The sequence below is a fragment of the Bufo bufo genome, chromosome 5 (assembly GCF_905171765.1).
Source record: "Bufo bufo chromosome 5, aBufBuf1.1, whole genome shotgun sequence".
Classification (NCBI taxonomy): domain Eukaryota; kingdom Metazoa; phylum Chordata; class Amphibia; order Anura; family Bufonidae; genus Bufo; species Bufo bufo.
Genome location: NC_053393.1, coordinates 134,666,698 through 134,687,248, shown reverse-complemented (window position 1 = coordinate 134,687,248; position 20,551 = coordinate 134,666,698). Strand labels below are relative to the sequence as shown.

The window sequence follows — 20,551 nt, the reverse complement described above, 5'->3', positions numbered from 1 at the left end:
GAAGCAACTGCCATGTGATTGGTTGACTAGATAATTGCATTAATGAGAAATAGAACAGGTGTTCCTAATAATTCTTTAGGTGAGTGTATAACGTTTGTGGATTGAACGCACACACAGATATGCCCAAAACTAGTTAAATTTGCCCAAAATATAAAAAATTCTCTGCTGGAGTAATGAATATAACAGTTGCGGATTGAACGCACACACAGATGTGGCACAAATTAGGTTAATTTCCACCGAATTTTTTTTTATCTGATGCGCAGTGTATATCTTACTATCAGACACACTCTAGGAATAAGCCCCTGTTTATAATGTCTGCTAAACACATTGCTTTCTGATGGCGTACTGTAGATCTCACTAATATCAAATCTTTCTGTCTTTTAAAAGCTTTTGGGTACTTAAAAAAGCGATTTTCCAGCCCTGCACTATCTGTCCCTTCCTGAAGACGTCTGTCCCTGATACTGCTGAATTTAGCCCCTGGTAAAAAAAAAAATGGTGCTGCACTGCTGTCAAACACACACTGTAGGACTGTTTGGTCTTTCAATAGTTTTTTTGGAGTTAAATCTGTGAATTTCCAGCAAAACGCTATCTGTCCCTGCCTACTGTCTGCTCTCCCTGACGCTGAATGATCCGAGCGCGGGACATCGGCTCCTATATAAACTGGTATCACATGTTCCGGCCAGCCAATCAGTGTAAGGCTAATAGCTAACATGGCTATGGCATTACACTGAAGGGAATTACTTACCTGAACGTTGATTGGCTTCTTAGGAGGCGCTAAACGCGCAGGGAGGAGACTCGAGCAATGCGACGAGCACACGTGGTATTCGGCTGAGTACCGCCACGTGCCGAGCATAGTGATGCTCGAGCCGAACCGTTACTCGGCCAAGCATGCTCGCTCATCACTAGTCGTTTTCCTTCATTTTCCTTTGTAAAAACTGAACAGAACAGAACGGAATGCTCCAAAGTGCATTCCGTTCCATTTAGTTGCGTTCCCAGACCGCATAGCAAACCGCAACATGACCCCCAATGCAAGTTAATGGGGACAAATCCAATTTCTCTGCCACAATAGAAAACGGATCCTTCCTCCAATGACTTTTAATGGAGTTAATGACAGATCAGTCTTGGCAATGCTAAAGATAATACAACCGGATCCGTTCATAACGGAGGCAGATGGTTGTATTATCAGTAACGGAAGCGTTTCTGCTGAACCCTGCCGTATACAGCAAAACCACTAGTGTGAAAGTAGCCTAATTGTACTTACCTGCTCAGAGGTTTCGTTCTAGATATGTGCAGTACACATTCAGAGCAGACCATACGGGAGCTTACTGTACAAAGTTATAATTAATGTCTGGTTTTAATGATGAAATACAATATGTATATTCAATCTCCATTTAGCTTCTCAAAACGTCTTAGATTTTCTATTTTGATACATTTTCCATATATTAAAGATAATTGTATCAAATTCTAGAAATTGGTCAACAGCAGTGTAACCATATGGCCACTAGTCTGTTTTCCCATTTAATAACTAATGTTCTTCTAGTCATTGTGTACCATGTGTGGAAAAGCTTCCTGGATTCCATACCACAGATGTTGACCATGAGACCATCTATTCTCATACATTGAACATGCAGCATCTCAGAATTGTCTATGGCTTAAATAATATAGATTGAATTATCATTTCACATTTACCACTCAATAACAGATGGCAAAGTTTATAGAGGAAGCTTTATGGATCTTATAACAATCTTTTCTTCTATGTCAGGAATCCCATTGAAAGAATCAGTATGGTGGCTTTTAAAGGTGTATGGACACAGTCATTCTGGAAAGCTGTTTCAGGAGAATTTGTAGCAATTCTAATTTTTGTCTTCCTTGGCCTTGGTTCAACTGTCAACTGGGGAACAACAGAAAACCCCCAACAAATGGATTTAGTACAAATTTCATTGTGCTTTGGACTTGGCATTGCTACAATGGTGCACTGTTTTGGACACATAAGTGGTGCGCACCTAAATCCAGCTGTGACTATTGCCTTTCTGTGCACAAGGAATATAACACTTGCCAAGGCGTTATTTTACATCATGGCCCAATGTCTTGGAGCCGTCTTAGGAGCTGGACTGCTGTATCTTATTACACCGCCCAGTCTTATTGGAAACTTAGGTGTGACAATGGTAAATACATAAAATATTGGTATTGGGTACTGATATCTTAAACATTAAGTAAGGTACACTTATCTGGGGGAGAAAACAGAACTGGATCGCACATCCACAGTGCTATGCTTTGATCTAAACTCGCTTCTCAGTGCCATTTTAAAGTGTACAGGCCCCCATACTGCATGCTGTACCAGAGGCATTAGTGTACATTTTGATCAAAAGGCATAAGCCCACTCATCACGCCAAGGTCACCTCTTTGAGTGGGACCTACTCTGACAAAAAGGGGCAGCACAATGCGGTAACAAAGCGGCACTGCCCTAGTAGGTGGTGGGACCCAGGAGTCAAACTGCTGTCCGACAATGCCACCCATGGCACTGGGTCCCACCAACCCACCAGTACAGCGCCACAAAAACAAAGGCCACCACACAGTACTGCACCATGTGAACAGTTGGCTGTACAACCTTGGCGTGGTGAGTGAGTTAGATCAAAGCATAGCATTGTGGATGCGCGATCCAGTTCTGTTCTTCTCCCCCAGATAACTATTTGAATCTTTCTTCTTTATTACTGGTATCTGCACTCCTCCCATTCGGCACAGGTGGTTTTAATCACAGAAGTCTGCATATAAGTGGTCATTGACCTGTAGCTCCTGATAGCAATGGACATGTTGTGTTAGACAACTGTTCACATGGTGCAGTACTGCGTGGTGGCCTTTGTTTTTGTGGTGCTGTGCTGGTGGGACCCAGTGCCATGGGTGGCATTGTCATACAGCAGAGGTGCTGTTTGACTCCTGGGTCCCACCGCCTACTAGGGCAGTGCCGCTTTGTCACCGCGCCTTTTTGTCAGAGTAGGTCCCACTCAAAGAGGCGACCTTGGCGTTGTGAGTGGGCTTATGCCTTTTGATCAAAATGTACACTAATGCCTCTTGTACAGCATGTAGTATAGGGGCTGTACACTTTAATATAGCGCTGAGAAGCGAGTTAGATCAAAGCACAGCATTGTGGATGTGCGATCCAGTTCTGTTCTTCTCCCCCAGATAATTAAGTAAGGTACAGTCAATATCATCATCATCCATTTACCTTGGAAGATATAGATCGATACATAATATCTTGTCTGTATGTCTGTCCTGTATCTCCTATGACAACTGAATTGTGCAGGCAATATACTGTGCTCATGGATTACAGGATTTCATAAAGATGAATTGGCAACACTATTGCTTATAAAAAGTTTACAAAAATGTGCTAAAATGTAACCACACACTACACCAGCGCAGTACTGATATGCTGTCTTTAGGGAACCACATTTAAATTGCATCTGTCTACATATTGCAGCTGTAGTTGATCTGATTATAACAATGTTTTTATTTTGTCAATCTGAGGCTCCAATCCCGAATTATACTTTTTTCCTAATATGCATATTAGGCATTTGGTGCAACTAAGGCATTACTGTTGCTCTCATTGCACCCAAGTTCCATTCCTTTCTGCAGCCAGCCTCTCCCTCGCTGCTTTGCCATTGCCTGTCTCTCAAATCAGCAAAGAAGGGGGTAGCCACAGAAAGGAGCAGAGTTTAGGTGCAATGAGAGTAATGGCGAATACCCTTGTTGCATCATTACTTGGGAATGGAGCCTTGGATTGACAAAGGAAAACAGCACTTTAATCAGGTGAACTACAGCTATTTATCCACAGGGAGGTCACTGGTTTCCCGTTAAAAAGCATCTGTCAGCAGGATCAATCCTATTAAGCAAGGCATAGTTCCTGGAATTCTTTGATTACATTTGCCAATGAGGGATTAAGTGCACTGAGAAGTGGGCCTAGCCCCTCAGAGCACCAGAACTCCTCTGCCTTCCCACTTAGTCACTCCCCCTGCCATTGCAGGGAAGGGCCAGCATCCTCATTGTCCTCCTGTCTGGCCCTGTACATCTCTGCTTCAGGGAAAGTCAATTGAGATGTTCTATGTCTACTCTAATTAAAGGTTTACCGGTGCATGTATGCGACTACAGATGCAGGCAGGACAGTAAGGATGCCTGGCATTGTCACTCTAGGGAAGGGGGAGTGGCTAAAGGGGAAGGTGGAGAAGCTGTGGTGCTCTGAGATGCTGGCCTGCCCCCTGGTGCACTGAAGCCCTCGTTAGTATATGGAATGAAAGACTAATTTCTCCAGAACAAGGCGGATCTGAACAAGAAAGGGGTTGTTTTACTTTGTATGATCAATCCTACCAATCCAAACCATTTAGGCTGACAGATGCTTTTTAACGGGAGACTGTCACCAGCTCACATGGCTGTAGTTCTTTTGATTAAAGCACTGTTTATGTTTTGTTGATCAGAGGTTCCATTCCTGAGTTATGATGCCATGAGGGCATACTACTACTTTCCATGCACCCAAGCTCAGCTTCTTACTGTGGCCAGACCCTCCCTCACTGCTTTGATTGACGGGAACAGGGAAGGGCAAAGCAGTGAAGGAGGGGCAGACCACAGAAAGGAGTAGTGCTTGGGTGCAGGGAAAGCAGAGGAGACAACCTTGTTGCATCAATGGCTAATTTGCAGATTAAAAAAAGTATCATAACTTGGGAATGGAGCGGTGGATCAACAAAAGGAAAACAGTGCTTTTTATCAGGTGAACTACAGCTATGTGTCTATGCAGACAGTTGGATACACTGAGAGGTCTGATTTAGGGCTTGTTCACACGCAAATTGCGGATCCGCAAAAAAACTGATGCCGCCCGTGTGCCTTCCGCAATTTGCGGAACGGAACAGGAGGCCCATTATAGAAATGCCTATTCTTGTCCACAAAACGGACAAGAATAGGACAGGACTCATAATTTTTGCGGGGGCCACGGAACAGAGCAACGGATGTGCACAGCACACAGAGTGCTGTCCGCATCTTTTGCGGACCCATTGAAATGAATGGTTCCGTATACGGACCGTATGCGGAACGCAGATAATGGCCCGTATACGGAACGCAAAATACTTTTGTGTGAATACTAGTATACGGCACTTTGTTGGTTGTATCCTGAAATGTGTTTTCTTAAAATATTGGCACTTTACTCTCTTTTGCCATCAGATAAATGAAAAGCTCTCCATTGGCCACGGACTTCTAATAGAACTTGTGATTACATTCCAGTTAGTTTTTACTATTTGTGCAAGCTGTGATCCAAAGAACAAAGAAAAATCTTCAGCACTTGCAATTGGAATTTCTGTTGTAATTGGACATTTATTTGCAGTAAGTAGCAGTATTTCGGAACTAGAATGACATACTAGTATATACTGTAATATTGATCCACTCATGAGAAAAGGATATCTCAGTATATCACCTGTTTTCTAATTTTAATACCATGTTTTCACTCTTGTATTTGGTGGCATTTTTCACTGCTATTTTGAAAACCCTACATACTGAGCATTTTGAATTTGCCCATTTTGTAGCATTGGCAACGCATACTTCTTTTCACAATAATATATTAATTTTGGGAGTATGTAATGTATGTAATAATTAAAGGGGTTCAACGAGCCCAGGAACCACTGTTGAGATAGCTGGGCTGGATGCAAAAGTTTAAAAAAGGCTCACATGTTCCAGGCATTCCAAATCCTGTGTCGACCTTCTTTCTCTCCTGCTTCCAGACCTTGCTGGACTGAAAGCATGACATGACATCTTTGTTAATGTCATGCTCACTGGCCTATCAATGGCCTCATCAGTGGCAGTAGTCACATGCCATGCCTGAACACATCACGCTTGGGGTCATTGATAGCCTAGTGGTGACAACAAGCATGTAGATGGCATGTCACACTTCAGCAGAGAATCGAAGCAGAGGAGAAGGAAGCTGGACCCAGAGCACCCGTGATGGGTAAGAATTTTTATTTTCAACTTTTTCACCCTACCCTGCCATCTAAACAGAGGTTACTTGTATAGAGATTCATTTCGGTTCAAGTTCGCCAAATTTAAAAAAAAAGTTTGATTTAGTTCAGACCTAAATCAATTTCGGCCGAACTGATGTTACTCCAATTGCCCTAACAGTTGGTATATAACCGCCTCTAGCCTCCTAGGACTCATAATTTTTAGGAAAACGTATCTCTTTTTGTTGACTTTTTATAATTTTTCCCCCTCCCCGAGCTCTGGAACGCAATGACAGCAATAGTAAATTATATCTGAGTGACATTGACATACATAGATATGGGTAAACACATGTTTGACAGCATTAACATACAGTGTGTTTAAAAACCCACGGCGCCCTCACGTGTTAGGCCTCTTTCAGACGGGCGTCCCGGATTTGCTCCTGATGCGCCCCGGGTGCGAGTATGTACACATTTTAAGCCAGTTTTGACTGCGATTGCGTTGCGTTATTCAGTTTTTATCGCGCGTGCAATGTGTTTTGCAAGCACGTGATAAAAAACTGAATGTGGTACCCAGACCCGAACTTCTTCACTGAAGTTCGGGTTTGTGTTCGGTGTTGTGTAGATGTTATTATTTTCCCTTATAACATGGTTATAAGGGAAAATAATAGCATTCTTATCACAGAATGCTTAGTAAAATGTCGATTGAGGGGTTAAAGAATGAAAAAGAATTACCTCACCTCATCTACTTGATTGCACAGCCAGCATTGTCTTCTTTCTTCTTCTTTGAGGACCTGCAAAAGGACCTTTGATGACGTAATCGCGCTCACCACATGGTGAGCGCGGTGACGTCAGCGCAGGTCCTGCTAAATGAAGATAGAATGCTATTATTTTCCCTTATAACCATGTTTCAAACTCCTCTGTTCTTCAGCTGTCATCACCTGCTGCATGAGCGTCAGCATCTGTTCTAAATATGAGGAGGATGACATTGTTCATGTGCTACCTTTGCTTGCCCATGGGTTGGGGTGATACTGCTTCATGTGGTTCATGAGATGTGGTGCCTACATTTGTGTTTGCCTGGCTATGTCTTATTTTGTTTTTGCACAGGGCAGTGCTTATGTGTTCTGGCAGCGTGGATAAAAACTGCCAAATGGGAAATACTTGCGCAGAGCTAGAGACAGCCGAGCTCACGTTAGCTCTGGCACATTTTGGGCTTAACCTACCAACAGTGTCAGAGGCATCACCAGATCCTGAAGCAGACATAGCCCGTTCTGTTCTTTGGGAGGTAAGTGGCCTCTGCTCTTTATTGCTGTCGCCACCACCCTCCTCCTCTGATGTTGCCTCCTCCTTAGAACCCCGATCTGGCTCCCAGGTCCTCCCCAGCACACAGTCATCATCAGAGTCCTCACCTTCCCTGACACTTCTATCAGACTGTGGGATATCATGGTGGGTTCTTTGGCCCCCCTGCCCTGCTCTGCATTTTCCCTGACTACCACTGTCATTGCCCCCAATACCATGTCTATGGGTGCCATTACTACCAGGACCAACACAGCTATGCCTGCAGCGTCCTCCTCAATTCCCTCCTTAGGGTAGTACAAATGCTAACTGCTCTCTGCTCTCACACGAGTCGTCAACAGGGAGACTCTCTCGAATATCTGACGTAGGGCATGGTTTTCTTGCCACATCTTAGGTGCCCTACTAGGAGAGGGCAGTGAAGACTGGGAGTACTCCACTGAAAGCCTTTTTTGGGGCTGCAAGTAGGAGGAGCAGGAGGAACGGTGTGACCCTGGCTCCAAGGTATGGTGTCAGACTCTGAAATCGCCTCCACTTCATCCTGCTGCGACTGAGATTAGGAATGAGTCATCTAATCCACAATCTCATCCTCTTTCTCCTCAACTATAATGTTGCGCCTTTCTAAAGCCAGCAGAGACAACTACGGCCTACTACTGTCATATGGACGTCCCCGCGACAGTGGGTGACAGAAGATCTGTGAGACTGGCAACACGTGCTTTGATCTGACAGGTTTCCTTGTGGATCAATAGGCGTCTGTGTTGTTTCTGATACTGGCCACACCACTAACCTCCAGGTGTTGCTATTGTGGTCATTTATTTTTCCTTATTTATAGTTGCTTCTCCCAAAATGCTGTGCGGTTTTTTAGCTTCAGTGGTGTCTGTGGTTTGCTGGTCTTTGGTTCTCGGCTTCTGTTGCTGCCATAACTCCTGGAAAGTTAAGTGTTTCCTTTCCCTTTTGCATTTTGTTTTTGTTTATCCGTGTGTTGTTTTTCCCCTGCCTTTTGTTGTAGGCCTCAGTAAGACTCCTGGTCGTTCTTACTTTCTGGAGGAACAGGTAGTCTCAGTCCTGTCACTATCGTCAGGGTCTTATAGGGTGAGTTAGGACTCTAGGTACTCCTACGTATGAACTCAGCTACCTTTGGGGTCTGTTCATACTGATAGCCAGTCAGGACTGTGACTAGGGATTTGAGTAGAAGGTGTCCTTCTTTCTTTCCTAGCTTTCAGGTCTTGTTCCTTGTTCCCTCTCCTTCTTCATCCGGTTTGGCATCTCCCTCCCACACACGGGCGTTGTTTTTTGTTAATACGAGTGCAGCCATGGACCCGATTGCTGCACTGGCAGGACAGCTACAGGATCTATCTTTGGAAGTAGCTGATCTCCGCACAACTGTCTCTCAGATCCAGAGACCACAGGCTGTTGGTCCTGGTGGTGGTGGTTACCAGACCTGTCTGGAGCCTAAAGTTGCTCTCCGGGACAGATTCTCTGGGGGACGTGATAATTTCATTTTATTTAGAGAGGCGTGTAAACTATATTTTAGGCCACGTCTACACTCCTTTGGTGATGAGGAACAGTGAGTGGGTGTGGTGATTTCTTTGCTTAAGGCCTCATGCACACGGCTGTTGTTTTGGTCCACATCCGAGCCGCCGCTTTTCACTTCAATGCATCCGTTGCTCCCTTCCGTGGCCCCGCAAAAAAAATATAACATGTCCTATTCTTGTCCGCGCTTTGCGGACAAGAATAGGCATTTATATTAAAGGCTGTCCGTGCCGTTCCGCAAATTGCGGAACGCGCACACACCATCCGTGTTTTGTGGATCTTCGATTTGCAGACCGCAAAACACACCACGGTCGTGTGCATGAGGCCTTGGGGGGATGCGCATTCATGGGCTTTTTCTCTGGAGACCAGATCGCAGTCTCTCCGGTCGGTGGACAAATTTTTCAAAGCCTTGGGTCTGATCTATGATGACCTGTATCGGACCTCCGTGGCCGAAACCAAGCTGTGTGGCCTTCGTCAGGGAGATCGTTCTGCAGAAATGTATTGCTCAGAGTTTAGGACGTGGGCTACGGATACTGAGTGGAACGATCCGGCTCTCAGTAGCCAGTTTTGTCAGGGGTTATCTGAGCGGCTGAAGGTCACTTTTGCCTTTCATGAAACTCTGGTGTCTCTGGAGGCTGCTATGTCTCTTGCCATATGCATGGATACAATGAAAGAAAACTCCAGTGATATGCGATGCAATAAAAATGATATTTAATTTCGAAAGTGCGGCAATTACACGAGACGTTTCGGCCACAAATAGGCCTTCATCAGACTGTAATATACAGAAAAACAAAAACAAAGAACAAGTTATAACTTGTGTCTAGATTACATGATCAGTGGTTTCACATAACATTCCGTAAATAGTTACAAATATATAATCAAGATCATTTCTGGTATATTACCTTCCGGAATTCTGTGATTAAAGTGGTATGAACATCTCTATAATCAAAAGGTTAAGGCAAAATGTATCTCATAATATGAACATCCAGATCAGGTCTGACATACATTAGATCTAAAGTTATGAAAATAAAAATAAAAATAAATGACAGACAAGGAGCATCCATATATATAAACACATATACACACACACACACACACACACACACATATATATGTCTATATATACAGTACAGACCAAAAGTTTGGACACACCTTCTCATTCAAAGAGTTTTCTTTATTTTCATGACTATGAAGGCATCAAAACTATGAATTAACACATGTGGAATTATATACATAACAAACAAGTGTGAAACAACTGAAAATATGTCATATTCTAGGTTCTTCAATGTAGCCACCTTTTGCTTTGATTACTGCTTTGCACACTCTTGGCATTCTCTTGATGAGCTTCAAGAGGTAGTCCCCTGAAATGGTCTTCCAACAGTCTTGAAGGAGTTCCCAGAGATGCTTAGCACTTGTTGGCCCTTTTGCCTTCACTCTGCGGTCCAGCTCACCCCAAACCATCTCGATTGGGTTCAGGTCCGGTGACTGTGGAGGCCAGGTCATCTGGCACAGCACCCCATCACTCTCCTTCATGGTCAAATAGCCCTTACTTTCAAAGTTTTCCCAATTTTTTGGCTGACTGACTGACCTTCATTTCTTAAAGTAATGATGGCCACTAGTTTTTTTCTTTACTTAGCTGCTTTTTTCTTGCCATAATACAAATTCTAACAGTCTATTCAGTAGGACTATCAGCTGTGTATCCACCTGACTTCTCCTCAATGCAACTGATGGTCCCAACCCCATTTATAAGGCAAGAAATCCCACTTATTAAACCTGACAGGGCACACCTGTGAAGTGAAAATCATTTCAGGGGACTACCTCTTGAAGCTCATCAAGAGAATGCCAGGAGTGTGCAAAGCAGTAATCAAAGCAAAAGGTTGCTACTTTGAAGAACCTAGAATATGACATATTTTCAGTTGTTTCACACTTGTTTGTTATGTATATAATTCCACATGTGTTAATTCATAGTTTTGAGGCTTTCAGTGTGAATTTACAATTTTCATAGTCATGAAAATAAAGAAAACTCTTTGAATGAGAAGGTGTGTCCAAACTTTTGGTCTGTACTGTATATACATATACACATATACATGCATACCCGGACATATATATTATCATCCCTATTATTAAAGAGGACATCATCAGGCTTCAACATTTGAAAATGATAACAATACTGAATAGTGAGAATTAATAATTAAAAGGGTTAATGTGCAAAAGTGGATCCACATCAGCTGCAACCATCATATCACCTACACTATGTAATTGGCCACTCAATGTATATACATATGTATACAGCCATTTGGATGCATGGTGGGATGTATATAGCCTCCTGATAGCACATGGTGTCACTAATAATATGTATAGATCCATATATGACTGCAAGATAAAGAGCCCCTTAATGAAATTTACCTCAAGCCGCTTTTGTAACTGCCTACAAAAGCGTCTTAAGGTAAATTTCATTAAGGGGCTCTTTATCTTGCAGTCATATATGGATCTATACATATTATTAGTGACACCATGTGCTATCAGGAGGCTATATACATCCCACCATACATCCAAATGGCTGTATACATATGTATATACATTGAGTGGCCAATTACATAGTGTAGGTGATATGATGGTTGCAGCTGATGTGGATCCACTTTTGTACATTAACCCTTTTATTATTAATTCTCACTATTCAGTATTATCATTTTCAAATGTTGTAGCCTGATGATGTCCTCTTTAATAATAGGGATGATAATATATATGTCCGGGTACATGTGTGTGTGTGTGTATATATATATAATATGTGTGTGTGTGTGTGTGTGTGTGTGTGTATATGTGTTTATATATATGTATGTTCCTTGTCTGTCATTTATTTTTATTTTTATTTTTCATAACTTTAGATCTAATGTATGTCAGACCTGATCTGGATGTTCATATTATGAGATACATTTTGCCTTAACCTTTTGATCATAGAGATGCTCATACCACTTTAATCACAGAATTCCGGAAGGGAATATACCAGAAATGATCTTGATTATATATTTGTAACTATATACGGAATGTTATGTGAAAACACTGATCATGTAATCTGGACACAAGTTATAACTTGTTCTTTGTTTTTGTTTTTCTGTATATTACAGTCTGATGAAGGCCTATTTCTGTGGCCGAAACGTCACGTGTAATTGCCGCAATTTCGAAATTAAATATCATTTTTATTGCATCGCATATCACTGGAGTTTTCTTTCATTGATTTTCACGGGGTTGGAACCGGACATCTAGTAGCGACAAACCAAGCAGGGTGCCACGACGTTATTTTGATCATATGCATAGATAGACGCCTGAGAGAGAGATCTAGGGGCTCCCACTCTTGGGACGTTCTATCACATGATGTACTGTCCTCCTCTGACACTTTGGGTGAAGATACTCCTGGGTTTATGTCTGGGGACGAACCCATGCAATTAGGGGGAGCTACTCCTGGATCTGCTTTTAAGCATATTAGTAGTAGGAAGGGAGTGTGTTTTTTCTGCGGACAAAAGGGACATTTTATTGATGTATGTCCATGCATTCAGCGTAAACAAAAAGGGACATCTAATTCCCATTTGACTCTTGGAGGGGTGAGAGGAGAGTCAGAGAACCTACATTTGTCTTTGACTGGTAGTACCCGATTTCTCCTAACTGCCGAGGTAGTGCTAGAGTCAAAGACTGTGGGGATTGAGGTGTTTATCAACAGCAGGGCAGGGATGAACCTGATTGATGCTCCGTTCGTATGCACGGTTTGTCACCGGGTGCATTAGAGAAAAACATTTCCATTTTTTATATTGATTCTGCACCTTTAGCTCAGAAGTGTTTGTCTCAAGTTGTGCATGATATCAGCTTAAGAGTGGGTGACTTTCATCAGGAATTTATCTCATGCTTTATTTTGGAGGGTCTCCCCGCTCCGGTAGTTTTGGGTTTACTGTGGTTAAGAAAGCACAATCCAACCACTGATTGGCCAGCTAAACGGATTCTGGATTGGGGTGATTATTGCATAGACAATTATCTGAATACATATTTTTCTGTTTTAACTACTAAGAGATTGTCTTCTTTTATATCTGATTTTGTATTTTTATATTCTGATGTATTTTCTGAGAGTGGATGTCAGGATTTACCTCTGCATCGGGAGTATGATTGTACTATCAACTTTATTCCTAGGGCTAAGTTACCCAAGTCTAAGCTGTATAACCTGTTTGTTAATTTGTTTAAAAAAAATACGGAGGTCTTCGGCCATGTCTGGATTTCCGTGAACTCAATCGGATTAATGTCTGTGATCCTTACTCTTTCCTTTGATTCCTGATTTGTTTAACCAGATTGTTGGTGCCAAGGTGTTCTCCAAGTTGGACTTAAGGGGGCATATAATCTGGTCAGGATCAAGGAAGGGGGATGAAAAGAAGACAGCTTTTAATACTCCAGAGGGTCACTTTGAGAACCTGGTCATGCCTTTTGGGTTGACCAATGCTCCTGCGGATTTCCAGCATTTTGTGAATAAAAATTTTCAGCACCTGGTGGGGAGCTTTGTAGTCGTATATTTCGATGACATACTCATTTATTCTGCAGACTTAGAGACACATCAGGATCACATTAGACAGGTGTTGCAGATCCTTAGGGATAATAAGTTGTATGCAAAATTAGAGAAGTGTGTTTTTGCTTTACACGAGGTGCAATTTTTGGGCTACCTGCTGCCATCTTCAGGTTTTCGAATGGATTCAGAGAAAGTCTGTGCGGTCTTGGACTGGGATCGTCCCGAAAATCTGAAGGCTCTTATGCGGTTTTTGGGGTTTACCAACTATTACCGAAAATGTATTCAGAACTGTTCGACAGTAGTAAAACCCCTAACTGACATGACTAAGAAAGGGACGGATGTCTCAGTGTGGTCTGATTAGGAGTTGCGAGCCTTTTCTGCGGTTAAGGAGCGCTTCTCTTCTGCCCCTATATTGGTGCAGCCGGATGTTTCACAACCTTTCATTCTGGAAGTGGACACGTCCAAGGTGGGGGTAGGAGCAGTTTTATCGCAGGGCCTATCACCAAGTAAATGGCGTCCATGTGTAATGACCGGCATCACGCACAGGGAGGGAAAAGGGAAAGCCCTGCCCAAGGGAGAGGGAAAGGTGGTGACCCCTGACTCACCTTGCGGCTGGCACCTGACTGTCCTGACGTCCCTAGACGGGTTCCACACCAGTGCGGCGATCACGTGCCTAAACCCTGGCTTTCCCTAGAATGAGCCCTAGATAGTGAACGGGCCGGTGGGATCGCTAGTCCGCACCACTGACACTAAGAGGGAAACACCAGGGAGAGGACAGACAATACAGACAAACACATACACCCAGGTGGGCGACCACAGCAGACCACAAAGGTCCAACAGGGATCCGAAGGGTAACGTTCTGGACCAACTACCAGAGAACGCAGCAACACAGCTCCAGAGGGTCAGTATAGAAGTCCAGGCAGGAAGCTCTATATCTGGCAACCAGAGAAGTGTGAGAGGGGAATATAAGGAGGTTGGGAGTGCTGGACAAGGAACAGAGCTACGGATCCCTGAGCGAGCCAAAAAGGGTTGCAAAGCAAACCCAGAAAGCTACCATAAGGAAACAGCCCTATCTTACATAGAGCGCGCAGTCAACCGATGCGACTTCCTGACCATGGGTATAACGGAGTCAGGCGTGGTTCTTGACACCCCCGTGACACCATGTGCCTTTTTCTCTAAAAAAAACCTCTCTGCCACAGAGAGAAATTACGATGTGGGTAACAGAGAGCTGCTGGCCATTAAGTTGGCTTTTGAGGAATGGCATAATTGGTTGTAAGGGACGATTCATTCAATCACTGTGTTCACTGATCACAAAAATCTGGCCTACCTGGAGTCGGCTAAACGACTGAACCCAAGGCAGGCTAGATGGTCGTTGTTTTTTACTAGATTCAATTTCACTGTCACTTATCGTCCGGGGATTAAGAATGTCAAGGGAAGATGCCTTGTCACGTAGTTTTCCTGGAGTTGTTGGATTTTGAAAATCTGAGTCCTATACTGGCAGAAGGGGTGGTGATATCCATTCTATACCCTGATCTAGAGGTGAAGGTATTAGAGGCTCAGAGAGATGCACCGGATTCCTGCCTCTCTGGGAAATTGTTTGTGCCAGCAGAATTGCGGCACAAGGTGTTTGAGCAATATTACTGTACAGTTCTTACGAGACACCCTGGGAGTAGATCCACTGCCGACCTCATCTCTCGTAGATTCTGCTGGCCAGGGTTGCGTAAGTGTGTTGAGGACTATGTATCGGCCTGTTGTACCTGTGCACGCACTAAGGTGACACATACTCGGCCTTCCGGATCTCTACTTCTGTTACCCATTCCGTCCAGACCATGGACCCACCTATCTATGGATTTTATCAAGGATCTGCCAAATTTGTCAGGAGGGACATTTATTATGGTGGTAGTTGATCGTTTTAGTAAAATGTTGCATTTTATTGCATTACCTGGCCTACCTAATGCTAAAACACTTGCACAATGACATTCCCTCTGACCTGGTCTTGGATTTGTGTCCAGATTCTGGAAGGCATTCTGTCTTTTCTTCGGATTTTCATCCTCAGTCGAACGGACAGACGAAGCGCACTAATCAGAGTCTGGAGACTTACTTAAGATGTTTTGTCTCTGAGAACCAGGAGGAGTGGTCCTCTTTTTTGTCTCTGGCAGAGTTTGCCATAAATAATCGTAGACAGGAGTCTATGATTTTGTGTGCTACCCTGGGTCTTGTTTTAGTAATCACTAGTGTTGATGGAGCACCATAGTACTCGGGCCGAACACATCGGGATGCTCGGGTGCTCTACCGAACACCCGAGTATAATTGAAGTCAATGGGAGAACCCGAGCATTAAACCAGGCACCCCCTGCTCTGAAGAGGGGACTGTGCCTGGTTCACAGGAAAAGGTCAGAAATTGATGGAAACACCACTGAAATGGTTCGGGAACAGCATGGGGAAGATGTTTGGATGCATCTTGGACTCCCAGGTCGCTGCTGGGAACGATGCTGTCCGAGTAGTATGCAACTTTTAAAGACTGACAATAATAAGCACAAAACCAAAGATAAAATCGATTTTAGAGGGAAAATTGTTAGGAAACATTCTTTCCTGTATATTTACTTGCATATAAAGTGCAAGTGCTGCCAAAAATTTCAAGGAAGAGGCACTCTGATGCAACCTGTATATGACATAAAGGAGGGCCTCATTCACATTGTGGTACAATTGTTTATAAAGCCTATGCACTAAGTGAAAAGGCTGCCAAAAATTACAAGGAACCGCCACTACAATACACCCTTTGTTACACATAAAGGAGGGCATCATACACAGCCTTGAAAAATTATGATTGATGGCCTGCTGGTGCCCCTTAAAAACATTTGGAGCAAGGGCCTGCTGATCTGACCATCTAAAACATTATGGGCGAGGGCCTGCTGCCGCTTTGGTGACTCTAGATAACCTGGGCCCGATCGCACGTGCCCGTGATGGCAATGATCCATTCGGATGTCTGCCCTATCAACTTTCGATGTTATTTTCAGTGCCAACCACGGTGACCATGGGTAATGGGGAATCGGGGTTTGATTCCGGAGAGGGAGCCTGAGAAACAGCCATGGCTACCACTTCCAAGCAAGGCAGCATGGGCGCAAATTACCTATTAGGTATAATTAGGTGAGGGCCTGCAGGTGTGCTGACCATCTAAAAGTTTGTAGGTGAGGGCCTGCTGGTGAGCTGACCTTGTAAAACATTATATGAGAGGGCCTGCTGGTAAGCTGACCCTGTAAAACATTATATGCGAGGGCCTGCTGGTGAGCTGACCCTGTAAAAGATTTTAGGTGCGGGCCTGCTGGTGAGCTGACCCTGTAAAACATATGCGAGGGCCTGCTGGTGAGCTGACCCTGTGAAAGATTTTAGGTGCGGCCCTGCTGGTGTGCTGACCCTGTAAAACATGATATGGGAGGGCCTGCTGGTTAGCTGACCCTGTAAAAACATTGTAGTTGAGGGCCTGCTGGTGAGCTGACCCTCTAAAAAATTATATGCGAGGGCCTGCAGCTGAGATTACCCTGTAAAACTTTATATGTGAAGGGCATATATGCGAGGGAATTATATGCGACAAATAAGCATGTTGATATGATGGAAGAGGAGGAGAAGGATGAGAAAAGGAAGATTCAACCATTTACCCTTTGTTTGTGGTGGAAGGGGTGCATGGGAATACAGCGTATTCAGTACATTATAACCAACAAATTTAAAGTGCCTTTATGTTCATCAGCTTTCCTCTGGTGAAGTCGAGAAGTCATGGTCAATCCAGGCCTTGTCAGCATTTTCAGTTGACAGGCAGATACGCTTATCTGTTATAATGCCACCAGCAGCACTAAATACCCGCTCAGACAAAACGCTGTCGACAGGGCAGACCAGCACCTCCAAGACGTAGAGGGCCAGTTCTTGCCTTGTGTCCAGCTTGGATACTAAGTAGTTGTAAAGCACTGAGGGATCATTGAGGACGCTGACACGGTCTGCTATGTACTCCTTCACCATCTTCCAAAAATATTCCCTCCTTGTGACACTAGGCCGCGCATCAGGGTGAGGGTGCTGGCGGGGTGTCATAAAACTGTCCCAGGCTTTGGAGAGTGTCGCCCTGCCTCTGTTGGAACTGCTGTGTGTTCCCCTTATCTCCCCTCCTCGGTTGACCAAGGAAGTACGGACTATGCTGCCAGCGTTGTCAGATGGTAATTTTTGGAGCAATTTTTTAACAAGGATCTTCTGGTATTGGACCGTTTTGCTCGTCCTCTCCACCAGAGGAATGAGAGATGAGAAGTTCTCTTTGTAGCGGGGGTCGAGAAAGATGAACAACCAGTAATCCGTGTTGTCTAAAATGCGTATAACGCGCGGGTCGCTGGAAAGGCAGCCTAACATAAAGTCTGCTATTATCTGTTGGGGAGAAAGTTCCGGCTGGTGACCAACCATTCCCCTCTCAAGTGGATGAGCCAAGCCAAAGAGAGGAATGCTCGGGTCACCAGATGGTTTATAGAACTTCAAGTTCTCAGTTGGAACACAGGGCAGGCCGCTTACAGGGAAACGCGGATGCCCTGTCCCGGGTACACTGTCTGGCAAGGGGGGAGGTATGTAGGAAGGCGCAAGGATCCGTCATTGACGGAAGGTATGTGTCACCGAGAAAAAAATTAAAGAATCTGATTGAAGTGCGTATATATATTTCTTGAAGTACTGAAATACGCAACTGTATGCTTTCAACATAAATAACCGCAACAGTGCAGTGCGTATAATTTTTTTTTTTTTACTGTAATACGCCCCTATACGCTTTCAACAGAAATAACTGCAGAAGTGAACTGAGAATATATTTTTCTTGTTGTACTGAACTACGCCCCTATACGCTTTCACCAGAAATAACTGCAACAGTGCAGTGCGTGTATATTTTTCTTTTTTTTCTGTAATAATACGCCCCTATACGCTTTCACCAGAAATAACTGCAGCAGTGCAGTGCGTATAAATTTTTCTTTTTTTACTGAAAAACGCCCACTGATGCTTTCACCAGAAATAACTGCAACAGTGCAGTGCGTATTTATTTTTCTTTTTTTATTGTAATACGCCCCTATACGCTTTCAACATAAATAACTGCAACAGTGCAGTGCGTATATATTTTTCTTTTTGTACTGTAATACACCCCTAAACGCTTTCAACAGAAATAACTGCAACAGTGCAGTACGTATATATATATATATATATTTTTTTTACTATAATACGCCCCTATACGCTTTCAACAGAAATAACTGCAACAGTGAAGTGCGTATATATTTTTATTTTTTTACTGAAATATGCCCCTATACGCTTTCACTAGAAATAACTGCAGCAGTGCAGTGCGTATATATATATATATTTTTTTTTTACTGTAATACGCCCCTATACCCTTTCAACAGAAATAACTGCAACAGTGCAGTGCGTATATATTTTTCTTTTTGTACTGTAATACACCCCTATACGCTTTCAACAGAAATAACTGAAACAGTGCAGTGCGTATATATTTTTCGTTTTGTACTGTAATACACCCCTATACGCTTTCACCAGAAATAACTGCAGCAGTGCAGTGCGTATATATTTTTCTTTTTTACTGTAATACGCCCCTATACGCTTTCACCAGAAATAACTGCAACAGTGCAGTGCGTATATATTTTTCTTATAGTACTTAATAAGATACTAAGATATATTCCTCTAAAGGCTTTTCAACATAACACTTGCAGCCCAATAACAAATAGCTGGAATGACAGAGCTGTCTAATGACTATTTGGATCCCCAAATAATCGTTCCCTGCACTTGTAAATCACATTACTATCAATGTCCCTACCACCTTCTGACTTCCCTCCCTGCACTAAGATGATGTGAAATAATTGCTCCCTATCCGTTCCCTGCACTTATAAATAGTTTTTTCTGTCTTTATTTCCCCACAATCTTTTTTACACTTGCTGTCCCTAGCGCCTTTACACGTCTGTCCCTGCACTCTGATTGCTGGAAAATGTCAGAATCTAAAATGGCTGCCGTATTTATAGGGCTGTGACATCACAGGGCTGGCTGGCTGCTGATTGGCTGCATGCATGTCAATCTTGGTGATCCCGCCTTCCCAGAGTTCCTTGCCCCATGTCCTCAGTCCTCACACGTGTAGCCGCCATTTTAGGAAAATTGTGATTCGTTACCACGAAGAGCGAGGAAATTCGCATTCGTTGCAAATCAAATTTTTCCTGAAATTCTAAACGAATTTCACTTCATCAGCTTTGATTCACTAATTTCTAGTAATCACTCATATGCTGGTTTGAATAAGTGCAATACCCCTCCCCCCCCCACAAAAAAAATGTGGAACTGTGTTGAGATAGAAATAAACTGATTTAGCCCTAATATTTTGCTATCACTCACTGATGTTTTTAAAACGTGAAAAAAAAATGTACGGTAATTAAGTATGTAAGATGCCCTAACATAGAGTTCAGACTAATATTTCCGGTGTTTTCACAGAGATTTAAAATTGTACATTGATGGTAGAACATGTGATGTAAAGTTTTGCGCTTATTCCAAAAAAAAAAAGAATCTTTGTAAAATGGGAAAAAGTGAAAGTAATGTCCTTGCTAGGAGCTTCTTTTGAGGTTTGCAGCAGCTGATGTTGTGCTAGGAGGCAAAGTCAGCCTCAGCTCCTCACTTCTCATTCCCTGGCTGACAGCTTTCCCTGCCTGTCCCTATTCTACACACACAATTCTTCTTCTTTGTAATTCTAGACTTTCCCTTCAATGTCCCTGTCAGTAGAATACAAGCTTGATTTTGCTTTTTGACTGTCCCTGACTCCCTAAGATCTACCCTTATTCACAGCCCAATACAGAATGGCATTCTGCTCGTTCTGCTAGCCTACCTGCTGTAGCACTGATTGGCTCATCTAGGCTGTCTGTCGGTCTAGGAGCCAATGAGGGCAAGCACTTCCTCCCACTTTCTCTCAGGGTCATGTGAGCACCCTTCTTCTTCCTCCCTAGTGCTTTTTTCCCGCTGACACATGCAGTAAAATGGTGCTACGTGACTTTTACTGGATTCATCTTAAATGAACCTGAAAAGGTTCGACTGTCATCCGAATAATTGCAAAGTTCATAATGAACTCAGTTAATTACGAACTGGTTCATTCATCTTTAACTCCTTGTCTTGGAAACTGCTCTAATGAACATAAATATAATGTGGATGTGAGTTTTGTAGGCAAC

At 43.3% G+C, this 20,551-nt stretch overlaps 1 protein-coding gene across 2 annotated transcripts in view; it reads left to right on the top strand.

Moving 5' to 3' along the window:
• Nucleotides 1–1,784: 1,784 nt before the first annotated feature.
• LOC121001199 (aquaporin-4-like) overlaps nt 1,785–20,551 on the top strand; it is a 41,262-nt gene continuing 22,495 nt past the window's right edge. For both annotated transcript variants that reach the window (XM_040432160.1, XM_040432159.1), the window contains exons 1-2: nt 1,785–2,165; nt 5,203–5,361. In XM_040432160.1, the coding sequence (XP_040288094.1) occupies nt 1,785–2,165; nt 5,203–5,361 (540 nt within the window). The remainder of the gene's footprint in view (nt 2,166–5,202; nt 5,362–20,551) is intronic.